Source organism: Periplaneta americana, chromosome 8 (assembly GCF_040183065.1).
Source record: "Periplaneta americana isolate PAMFEO1 chromosome 8, P.americana_PAMFEO1_priV1, whole genome shotgun sequence".
Classification (NCBI taxonomy): domain Eukaryota; kingdom Metazoa; phylum Arthropoda; class Insecta; order Blattodea; family Blattidae; genus Periplaneta; species Periplaneta americana.
The window spans coordinates 18,350,001-18,363,273 of NC_091124.1; the positions used below are offsets into that span (position 1 = coordinate 18,350,001).

The window sequence follows — 13,273 nt, forward strand, 5'->3', positions numbered from 1 at the left end:
ATAAGTAAATAAATAAATAAGTAAGGAAGTAAATAAATAAATAAGTAGATAAGTAAACAAGTAAATAAATAAATAAGTAAATAAGTAAATAAATAAATAAATAAACAAATAAGTAAAGAAGTAAATAAATAAATAAATAGATAAGTAAACAAGTAAATAAATAAATAAGTAAATAAATAAATAAATAAATACATAAATAAATACATAAATAAGTAAATAAATAAATAAATAAATAAATAACTAGATAAGCAAACAAGTAAATAAATAAATAAGTAAATAAATACATAAATAAGTAAATAAATAAATACATAAGTAAATAAGTAAATAAATAAATACAGAAATAAGTAAATAAATAAATAAATAAGTAAATAGGAAAATAAATAAATAAATAAGTAAAGAAGTAAATAAATAAATAAGTAGGTAAGTAAACAAGTAAATAAATAAATAAGTAAATAAGTAAATAAATAAATACATAAATAAGTAAATAAATAAATAAGTAAATAAATAAATAAGTAAATAAGTAAATAAATAAATATATAAATAAGTAAATAAATAAATAAATAAGTAAATAAGTAAATAAATAAATAAATACATAAATAAGTAAATAAATAAATAAGTAAATAAATAAGTAAAGAAGTAAATAAATAAGTAGATAAGTAAACAAGTAAATAAATAAGTAAGTAAATAAGTAAATAAAGAAATAAATAAATAAATACAAAATAAATACATAAATAAGTAAATAAATAAATAAATAAATAAAGAAGTGAATAAATAAATAAGTAGATAAGTAAACAAGTAAATAAATAAATAAGTAAATAAATAAATACATAAATAAGAAAATAAGTAAATAAATAAATACATAAATAAGTAAATAAGTAAATAAATAAATAAATACATAAATAAGTAAATAAATAAGTAAAGAAGTAAATAAATAAATAAGTAAAGAAGTAAATAAATAAATAAATAGATAAGTAAACAAGTAAATAAATAAATAAGTAAATAAATAAATAAATAAGTAAAGAAGTAAATAAATAAATAAGTAAATAAATACATAAATAAATACATAATTAAGTAAATAAATAAGTAAATAAGTAACTAAATAAATAAGTAAATAAGTAAATAAATAAATAAATGCATCATACTAGGAAATGTTTATGGGACTTTATAAATTGTGAAGTATGTTTGTCTCTCAGTGTATTAATTTTAGTAGTATCATCAAACTATTGATAAAGATTGGTGAAAAGTTGTCGTTGTTTAGTCAACTGTCCGAAGACAGATCTGAACCTCACAAGTGATACCAAGAAGACATCACTTACGAGGAAAGTAGGCCAGGAGATAATGGGGTAGGGTGCACAGTTCTTTTCCCCCTCCATTGCATTGGCTACATCGCCGACGAACTACATGTTACACTAATCAGACTTCAGATGCATACGTTGTCCTTCCTCAGACACATATCGTCAAGTGAGATGTTCTGCCTGGTAATAAATGTACATATCAGCCAGAACCTCAATCACAGGATAAAAGTTGTCGCAAGTACTATCAATTCAGTTTAAAAAAATATTTTCTTAAAAAATGTTCAAGAGCGAAAGTTATCTATACTAATAATAAATCTGTAGCCGAAATTTTTCTGGTAATTTTCGATTTTCCAAAAATAATTGGTCCTAACATATACAATTAACCACCCTGAAACCGAAAATCGCTTTTTTGAAATTTTTGTTTGTATGTATGTATGTCTGTCTGTCTGTATGTATGTTTGTTACCTTTTCACGCGATAATGGCTGAACGGATTTCGATGAAAATTGGAATATAAATTAAGTTCGTTGTAACTTAGATTTTAGGCTATATGGCATTACATTATTTAAAAGGGGGGTTATAAGGGGCCCTGAATTAAATAAATCGAAATATCTCGCTTATTATTGATTTTTGTGAAAAATGTCACATAGCAAAAGTTTCTTTAAAAATAATTTCCGATAAGTTTTATTCCTTGAAAAAGTTTGATAGGACTGATATTTAATAAGATAAATGAGTTTTAAAATTAAAATAACTGCCATCTAAGGCCGTGTAATGAATTAAAAAACAAACGACTTCGTCTATAAGGGGCCTTGGACAGCAACAATCGAAAGCTATGAAAGATAGCCTACAGACAATGTTTCTGTGTTTGTATGAAGTAATATCAGAAGCTAAATTAGCCGATTTGTATAATTAATTATTAATTCACCATTGGAAAGTGTAGTTTCTCTAGATGGACATAATGCTATAAATATGTTATTACAGTAACTTGTGAGTGAATCGAGGACAGGTAAGATTAAAATAGCTTCTTATGCACAGAAAACTTGCTAGGCTATTCTGTACATTCGTTACCTGTATTTCCTAAAATATTTTTTATGACCAAATGAGTGGTCTCTGGATCAGAATGATCGCATTTTAATTATGCAAATACAATTTAAATTGAGTAACATAATAAACGATTTATCCTTATATCAAACACGATTGTTCCCTGGATCAAATGTCCTATTTTAATTATTAATTACTTTATATTTATTTCTAACGGGTGCAGCGGAGCGCACGGGTACGGCTAGTTTATTAATAAGATACTGTTAATAAATTTGGCACTTTGCACCTTTTTACTCTTAAATATCCAATTAATCTACCATTTGATTTTCTCCCTAATAAAATTAGTGAGAATCATATTATCTATCTAAAAATAAAAATAAAAAAAATGCACTTGCGTCACTGCTTAACGTAATACAGAATGTACTTCACTTACCCGCCACCTTCTGCATTATCCCCTTCTCATAGTAGTACCGCAGAGATCGACTCAGCTTGTCGTAATTCATCGCAGGTCGATTCTTCTGCACACCCCATCGCCGCGCCACCTGTCCGTACAAACACGTGTTCAACTGCAGATTAATTACCAAAGAAGTTTACTTACTTTTTTATTACAAGTATTAAAACAGAGAACGAAATGTGGTGATACAAAATAGAAGAATTCAGATTTATATTAAAAAATTATATGCACGAATAATAGAAAAACGACTCTATCCAATAACTGATAGCATGATACTGGATGTACAACATGGTTTTAGAAAAGGCAAATCTTGTGTAGACTGTTTATTTATTATCACTCAACTCATAGAAAAACGTCGCGAATTTAATTTGCCAACATATTTCGCTTTTATAGACTACGAGAAGGCTTTCGACAGAGTAGACCGAGAATTATTATGAGACATACTATTTAATAGAGGAGTACCTCCACACCTTATCAAAACGATACAAAGTTTATACAGAAATAATGTCATACAGATTAAAACACACGATAGCACAAAAAAATGGCCGAAATAAACCAAGGAGTTCGACAAGGGTGCCCTCTCTCACCCACTCTTTTCAATATATATATATATATATATATATATATATATATATATATATATGAAATAACAAGACTTTGGTTTGAGAAGATTAAACATTTTAATATTGACAATGTAAATTTTACAGCACTTTTATTTGCAGACGATCAAGTAATTGTCAGCCGTAACGAAAATGATCTGCAAATAGCAATTATTAAATTGAATGAAGTTGCCAGTAAATATAATATGATTATCTCCACAGATAAAACAAAAGTAATGGCATTCTTAGGATCTTATCCAATCAGAACAAAAATTGTACTAAACAATAAAACCATAGAACAAGTGAAAACGTTCAAATATCTAGGCTGCAACGTCACTTATAACAAGAGCCGAGAAATAGATGATAAGCTAAATGCTTTTAATTATTTTTGTGGAACAATACGTCGAACTTTAGGTAGGAAAGTTCGGAAAGAAACATTACTAAAGTTTTACAAAGTGATGGCTTTTCCCAGCTTTACTGTATGGATGTGAGAACTGGGTTTTAAGGAAGAAAGACGAGAGAAGAATTGAGGCTGTTGAAATGAAATTTTTGAGGTTTGTGGCTGGCTATACACTATTTGATAAAAAGAGAAGTGAAGACATTAGATCCGAATTAAAAATGCACAATATTATAGATATAATAAGAAGACATCACAACAATTGGAGGGAGCATATACATCGTATGCCAGAAATATCAATTACCAGAACAATATACAGTCACGACCCCCGTGGGAGAAGAAACCCAGGAAGACCCACAAAAAGATGGCGGGACCAGTTTTGATTTGATTGGAGTGGAACGGATCTTATGGTCCATACCGTAATGCAGATGATGATGATGATTAAAAAAACAATACTGCGTGTTCAGTTCAAAATGTTTCATAGCTTGCTGTATGCCAGGTATGCTCATTCTCTGACTCCCGATTACGTTCTGTAATCACAACCTTCGAATGTAGAGCGTGCTGTTCCCGTTCGAAGCTCGACGGATCGCTGCAGAAGGCAGTTTAAGTACTTAGTAAACGTACGAACAGTGCGGGACAATGACACAGTGAAAACCTTCTGTAAGCAAACGATCATTCCGTACAGTGTGGGAGGAAGACTATTTTTGTTGTACGTTCGGTGAAAATGGAAAGTGATTTCTATATTGTAAGGCACTGTCAGAATACTACTGAGAAACATAAAACTACATTATAGGCTCTGCTACCCAGAACATGCCGAAGTGACAGAGAAGCTGTTTATTGTAATATAGCCTATTTTCATATAGGCTACCAACGTTATTATTATTATTATTATTATTATTATTATTATTATTATTATTATTATTATTATTAGAACTATTATTATTACTATTATTATTGTTATTGTGGTGACTTTATTCCAGCAGAAATAGATATTTTGATAAAATAATTTTTCAGGGATGCAACGTACACTAACACTACATCTTCAAGAATTGAAAGCACTTCATGAAAGGCCAAACATTAAAGAGATTCGAACAATTCAGAGTCTATGTTTTGGAGCAAGTTAGCCTATGTAGTATGTTGGGAATTAGCTAAGGCACTAAAACCCTTCACGGATGGTGAACTTGTAAAGAGATGTATGGTTCCTGAACAAAATATAATTAATTATGTCTCTGTACTGCAACAGTTCAAATGTGAATTCACAGAACATAGTTTTAGTGATTTTAGACGTATGGAGAATGATATTAGTATTTTTGTTAATCTTTTCATAAATTTAGTACAATCCGTGAGAGTGCGGTTCCAGGACGAGTTAATTGATTTACTAAGTAACGTAGAATCCAGAACTAAATGCAGAGAATATGGCTTGACAAGCACAGAATTATTAAAAAAAATGAACAAAACTAAATATTACAAGATGAGCTTATTCGTTGTCACTATGTTAGCTACTTTCGCCTCGACATATGTGTGCGAACAATTATTTTCGAGAATGAAGATTATTAAATCCAAACATAGGTCCTGATTAACAGATGAGCATCTTTAGCGCATTGCAATAAATTCGTTGGAAATAGATTCCCGATTACTTGCAGAAAAGAATGCAGATGTTGAATAAACCGCAAAGTAGACTATATGGTGGAATATGAAAATGATATTATATCATAACTATATTAAATATAATAAATAATGTAATAACTGAATATTGCAGTGTATACTCTTTCCGTTTTCCAATTCAGTTTATTATCCGTATTTGTTAGAGTGTAAGAACTATGCCACGGGCGGTGCTGCAATGTAGTTGCGGAGCCCAGTCCGTACACTGTGCATGTTATGCAGTGCAGCATCATCCGTGTAATCGGCGCTTTTACAATTTTGAGCATACCTGCTGTATGCCGTCATATGGCTAGCCGATGAGCCTAGAGAATTCAATCTTCCTACACTTCCGCAGAGGCGTAATACCTATGTGCCAGAGAAGTTGCCTGGCAAGCACGGTGTTCATTCTGAAGAGTACTTACCGATACGTACGGTGACGCCGGTAGTGGCAGGAATGTGAACTGTTTGGAAACACGTACTGAGGTGAGTTTTTTGCCTTACTGTCGGGATATGGGGAGAGAGTTAAGACGATTACTTACGTATTTGTTGACATTAACTTCGACGGTCAACATGGACACGGAGCATTTGATTTGTGTTGTGGAATGTTGCCGTACGCAACCGATGATAACAAATCCCCGGGTACGACTTGGTCGCGCAAAACACAGTTCGAAAGAGGTTATGGTATCACACAGACCGTACAGACCGCCATCTGTTGCTACGACGTTCAAGTTATACCGTACCAGAGAACATTTCTCTTCTGAAAGCCAAGGCGGCCGACACTAAGAAGAGAATCGGCAGGGTTCAAAAGAAGGAGGATGTAAAAAAGAAGAAGCAGAGTGTTAACATTATCTGCGATTCAAGTGAAAAAGATGAAGAGACGACGATGAAACAAAATTGATCTGCAACTTCTGCAAAATGTCATACAACGATGACAGAAGTACAGGGACATCATTTTATTTTTACCAACAGTTTTAATATTAACCTGGCTATACCTTTGGATCAACGCCGTTGTCTACCCCTTTCCACGACTGGAGTTCGATGATACTGGCGTAATATACAAACAAATCACTTTACTAGGTATAGGAGGGAAGAAAAGTATTTCATCCATTTACGTAAACTAGGAAATATCGCGCTTTTGAGTTTGATAATTTTCATTAGGTTTTTGTTTAATCAAAATACAGTACAGTATTAACAATGAGTGTTTTTGCTCACGAACTGAGCTGTCCATGTGGACGTATTCATTATGCAGTCTATATTATACTGTCTACGGCACATTAGCGTACAATATAGAGAATGAAGTTAAATTGAAAAATAATCATAATATGGATATTTAAACACATTTTTTAAAATGGTGGCCGTTCATTTCGATACAAACTTCAGTTCTTTTGTGCATATTATTGCATTATAGACTATTGTACCTAATCCCAATTACCAGTTTCGTCCTTCGTAACTACTAACTCATGTTGAAATCATTCTGTACCTACTCTATGAAATCGCTGACTGACAACAGTGACGTCATGACACACTTTGAAATGAACACCCAGTAGACTATTATAATATCACATACTTGAATCACCATATGTTCGATTGCATAAAGACATTTGACAGTTTTTCCCTCGTATTCAGTATCTACGAAGCAAATTATTTGACAATTATGCACATGAAATACAAGACGCCTAAAAATAAACGGGTTTTTCTAAATACAACAAAATAAATGGGTTGCATAATGAGACAGAAAATAAAAATGCAAGAATTGTAACATTACATATTGCCATTTGTGTAACAACATCAATCACATTCAAGTTTTGAAAATTATGTCTGGCAGGTGACGACCTTGCCGATCTTCACACTCAGAGAGCCTGCAATGGAGATCAGCAGGTGCCGGTAATTATGGAGATTAATTGTATCATTTTTGCATTGCAGTATTAACTCAATATGAACATTACTTTCCAAATAATTAAAATCAAAGGTTCGTTGGATTCTGGTAAAGGTGCGGTATGGCCAATAGATAATATTTGTTGGATTGAGACTGTATTTAACACACATTCATTAAAAACGAAGAAAACTTGCAGCCCTCAAATGAACTCTTTCAAAGTATTATTAGTGAAATGTTGAATTCTCGGTCTTTTGAGTTCACTAATGTAATCAGAACACCTGGAATGCCATGTAATGTAGCCTACTTGTATATAAAATGAAAAAAAAAAAATCCGAAAAAATTCAGAGTATGAAATTCGCTTTAAAACGACGCAATAGTAATAATTCGCAAATGTGTTCATATTTCGCTATTAGAACTCTATTTCACGATTTGTCGCGATTGTTTTATCCTCATATTATTAATCAGAATCACTTAATTCGTAAAGATTAGTAAAAATCTATTCTATATCTATTATGTCGTGATTCTTGCGATCTCCATAAATACCCGGCCCTGGAAATAATCTTGACACGTTTCAATATCCCAACAGGGATTAATTCAATTTCAATGCGGATGAATTCTTAAGCTCTTCAATAGTGTGTGGCCAACTTGCATACACTTTGCTTTTAAGGTGCTCCCACAGGAAATAATCACACGCAGTTAAGTCAGGGGACCTGGGGGGCCAATCAATGCCACCATTCCTGGAGATGACGCGGTTGTGGAAACGGATATAACCATGGTTGTTGTCCCGATATTAAAATAACGCCGATATTTCCTTCGAGCAGTGGCCACACTATCACCATTTTTATAAAACACTTTAACAGATATTGCTCGTTGAGATATATTTCATCGATTCAGGTTTCTGGCGTAAATTGTTAAACAAATGACGGTCAAACATTATTTCTGCAAATGTTTCAGTTTTGTTAAACAAATTACTGTCAAAAATTGTTAGCAACATCAAAAGGAAAAACTATTTCAGAACATTAAAAAAGCCCGTTTATAATAACAATCCTTTATAAAAAATCTGCGCTGTATGAGGGATACACCGGCACGATTTGTTTTCATCTGTTAATATTTCTATAACTACCAGTAAACCGGGCTGTTCAGATATTACAAGGAGACAATAAAGATGTTTTCCAGAAAACGTTTCTAAAATCTAAGCTATCAATTTCACCTATATTTCGAGATTCCCAAGGGCAAATGAAATCCTCAAATTCCGCTTTAGAGTCATTGAACTTGTAGCATCAATGGATTCGAGAATTCAAAACAAAATAAATGGTTCATTCTTTTGAATCCAGTGAAAGTCTGTTCCCATGTCTACTTATATACAGTGCGTACTTTTTTTTTCTTTCCACGCTCTTGAAAGTAGAACGGAAGCGGCAGTCTAGAAATTTGATTATGTTGAAAACTGTTTAGTTATGCAGATTTATTGTATTTTATTTGGTAGCATATTTAATATAGACAAAACAATTAATATCTAAAGCCTTATTTAGTAAATAATGATGTAAACCTGCTTCAAATGGTGTAAGAACGAAGACTGAAGTATTTATTTCATATTTTCATATTTTATCAACAGTAATCTCACTAGAGGTTTTGATTTTATCGATAAATCTGCGAGTTGAAGACGAGCAGATTTATCTAGAGAAAATCAAAACTCGAGTGGGATTTAATTGACTATTACACGATTAGAAGAAAGTATATAAAGATTAGAAGTAACAAAGTACTCCAATACAATAAAATATTAATTGGCTTATGAAAATACAACTGTCTTCAAATGTATCAACTATCGAATCTGACGATGTCATATCCAGGCCTTGTACACTGGTTTCTGACAAATTATTATTATTATTATTATTATTATTATTATTATTATTATTATTATTATTATTATTATTATTATACCATCTCAACATTACGCTAGATGGCAGTAGTGTTTTATGATTATGTTTTCTTGTTATCGGTATCAGTTGTGCCAACTATGGAATCATCATTGAACTCTGTGGACTGTTACTAGTCAAGAAGGCAATGTTGATTCAGTTTCATTTTTATTAAAATGCAACATTCCACTTCAATTATCCGAATCCCAGTAATCAACGTCACTTGACAGATGATTTTCAATAAATCTTAATATTAAACAATCTCTGATACATGACTATCCATAATATCATATAGCAGAAGCTATAACATAACCTAACTAATATACTGTACACAAGTGTTAGAAAAGTTTTAATTAAGGACAATGACATAAAAAATAAACATGAATAATTTTAAAAGGAATAATTATTGAATGTACAATTTTTAAATTTGAATGTGGTTGGTGGTTCAATTGATGTTATATTGGACGTGTGCGTAATAGAAGTGAACTCGTTGATTTAGGCCTACATGGTGTATTCAACTTATTCAGGATTTCCGAATGAATAATTTTAAAAGGAATAATTATTGAATGTACAGTTTTCAAATTTGAATGTGGTTGGTGGTTCAATTAATGTTATATTGGACGTGTGCGTAATAGAAGTGGAACTCGTTGATTTAGGCCTACATGGTGTATTCAACTTATTCAGGATTTCCGAATGGTGCTCTTCATTTATTTGTAAATCGGATTTCAGAAGATGCATAGGTATGATCAGTGATTTTTATTAATTCTTGTTCTTGAATGCCAATGCGAGTCATATTTGAAACTGCTGTGCATCGACTGGAGTGGTTTGTAATTATATATATATATATATATATATATGTATATATATATATGTATATATATATATATATATATATATATATATATATATATATATATATATATATATATTTTGACGTCCAGACCAGCGCAGTTTCAAATGTTGGCAAACAAAGAAACAAATGCTAGGGACGCGATAAAATTAAACAAATGCTAGGGACGCGATAAAATTGTGCGATAAGCAGCCATGATTGGTTGAAATACGTCCTTTCGTACCGTTTTATTGGTCAAAAGTAGTATGACGTAGTAAGAGTGTAATAGTCAAAATAAATTTCGTATTTTGGCAAAATTTCTTCATATTGTGCCAGAGTCTAAATAATCATCCTGTATTTTGAAATGTATGTCTCAAGTTTCGTAACATTGGTCTATGTGAGCACTTAACTTCGATACTACTAAATTTATTAAACTTTGCAAACTTCTGTTTTAATTATTATATTATAGCAACATACTGTTAAAATTAAATCTAAGTATATCATTTTGTTTGTTACTTCTGTAGTGACCTTAATGGACGAGAGGAGAGCTGATGCCACGACCCGCGGTCCCGAAGGATCCCACCTTGAGGTCATCTCAGTGTCTTGGCAACTTGGATCGATAACCATTACAAGTTGCAACAAGTTGGAGGGAGCCTTCTCTTGTCAACTTCTTTCAGTCAAACTCTCGCCGACCTAGAGCCTTCTTCTTATCTGCCCTTATTTCGCTTTTACTGTTGTACATACTCATATTTTTATTTCCTCTGCGGAAACTTTATGTAATAAATAAATAATACTTACTTACTTACTTACAAATGGCTTTTAAGGAACCCGAAGATTCATTGCCGCCCTCACATAAGCCCGCCAGCGGTCCCTATCCTGTGCAAGATTAATCCAGTCTCTATCATCATACCCCACCTCCCTCAAATCCATTTAAATATTATCCTCCCATCTACGTCTCGGCCTCCCTAAAGGTCTTTTTACCTCCGGTCTCCCAACTAACACTCTATATGCATTTCTGGATTCGCCCATACGTGCTACATGCCCTGCCCATCTCAAACGTCTCGATTTTATGTTCCTAATTATGTCAGGTGAAGAATACAATGCGTGCAGTTCTGTGTTGTGTAACTTTCTCCATTCTCCTGTAACTTCATCCCGCTTAGCCCCAAATATTTTCCTTAGCACCTTATTCTCAAACACCCTGAACCTATGTTCCTCTCTCAGAGTGAGAGTCCAAGTTTCACAACCATACAGAACAACCGGTAATATAACTGTTTTATAAATTCTAACTTTCAGATTTTTGGACAGCAGACTGGATGATAAGAGCTTCTCAACCGAATAATAACACGCATTTCTCATATTTATTCTGCGTTTAATTTCCTCCCGAGTGTCATTTATATTTGTTACTGTTGCTCCAAGATATTTGAATTTTTCCACCTCTTCGAAGGATAAATCTCCAATTTTTATATTTCCATTTCGTACAATATTCTGGTCACGAGACATAATCATATACTTTGTCTTTTCGGGATTTACTTCCAAACCGATCGCTCTACTTGCTTCAAGTAAAATTTCCGTGTTTTCCCTAATCGTTTGTGTATTTTCTCCTAACATATTCACGTCATCCGCATAGACAAGAAGCTGATGTAACCCGTTCAATTCCAAACCCTGCCTGTTATCCTGAACTTTCTTAGTGGCATATTCTAGAGCGAAGTTAAAAAGTATAGGTGATAGTGCATCTCCCTGCTTTAGCCCGCAGTGAATTGGAAAAGCATCAGATAGAAACTGACCTATACGGACTCTGCTGCATGTTTCACTGAGACACATTTTAATTAATCGAACTAGTTTCTTGGGAATACCAAATTCAATAATAATAATATCATATAATACTTCCCTCTTAACCGAGTCATAAGCCTTTTTGAAATCTATGAATAACTGATGTACTGTACCCTTATGCTCCCATTTTTTCTCCATTATCTGTCGAATACAAAAAATCTGATCAATAGTCGATCTATTACGCCGAAAACCGCACTGATGATCCCCAATAATTTAATCTACGTACGGAGTTAATCTTCTCAAAAGGGTATTGGACAAAATTTTGTACGACGTCAACAAAAGTGATATTCCTCGAAAGTTACCACAGTTGGTTTTGTCCCCCTTTTTAAAAATAGGTACAATTATGGACTCCTTCCATTGTTCTGGTACAATTTCCTTTTCCCAAATAGCAAGTACAAGTTTATAAATTTCGCTATATAATGCACTCCCACCCTCTTGTATTAATTCTGCTGGAATTTGATCGATACCTGGAGACTTGTACTTTTTCAGATTTTCTATCGCAATTTCGACTTCTGAAAGCGTGGGTTCGGGTATAAATGGCTCAGCAGTTTGTATTTCAATTTCGTCCCGATCATTTCTATTTGGCCTATGTACATTTAGTAGTTGCGCAAAATAGTTTTTCCATCTGTTTAGGATTGATGGAGAGTCTGCAAGCAAGTCACCATTCTCATCCTTGATCACGTTTACCCTTGGCTGATATCCGTTCTTAAATTCCTTTATACCCTTATATAAATCTCGAATGTTTTTATTCTTACTATTTGTTTCTACCTCATTCAGTTTTTTCTTCAAGTAACCTCTCTTTTTATTCCTAAGTGTACGACTTGCTTACCGTCTTTCATTGAAATAATTATCTCTCTTCTCCTCAACTGGATCCTGTAAGAATTTCAATTTTGCCTGTTTCCTTCTTTCTACTACCATGCAACAATCTTCATCAAACCACGGTTTCTTTTTCTTATAATAAATTACTTAATTAAATAATGAGAAATATGTGATGAGCTGATGACACAAACGGAAGAATCTGTCTTTTCTCAGCTGCTCTCAATGACAAATAATTTAAAAGTTAGGACTGGCCCATTCAGAACGGCTAGTATGAACGACCTACACCTGTCTTATATTCGAAGTGTATTAAATTTATCAGCTCGGAAAGTGCAAAGACATTTTTATTACTATGATGAAAAGGAAAGTGTAAGTATTTTATAACAACTATTGGAATTTAATGGATGTTATGGTGGTAAGGAATAGTTTTCTTTATATTTATTATCGGTACGTTTCAGAAGGAGACAAATTAAGTTTTCAATAGTTTGTCTATATCTGTATGCTTCCTATCAAGTTGGATGAGACTTGATTGATATTTATCAAGCATCTGAAAGCAGCACAGTCTGGAGCAGGTCGGCGTACCA

General features: G+C 32.5%; 1 protein-coding gene across 1 annotated transcript in view; it reads right to left on the minus strand.

Annotated features, from left to right (window-relative positions):
- Positions 1-13,273, minus strand: part of LOC138704379 (uncharacterized) — a 53,759-nt gene that overhangs the window by 21,765 nt on the left and 18,721 nt on the right. The window contains exon 4 of the mRNA XM_069832208.1: positions 2,768-2,876. Within this exon, the coding sequence (XP_069688309.1) occupies positions 2,768-2,876 (109 nt within the window). The remainder of the gene's footprint in view (positions 1-2,767; positions 2,877-13,273) is intronic.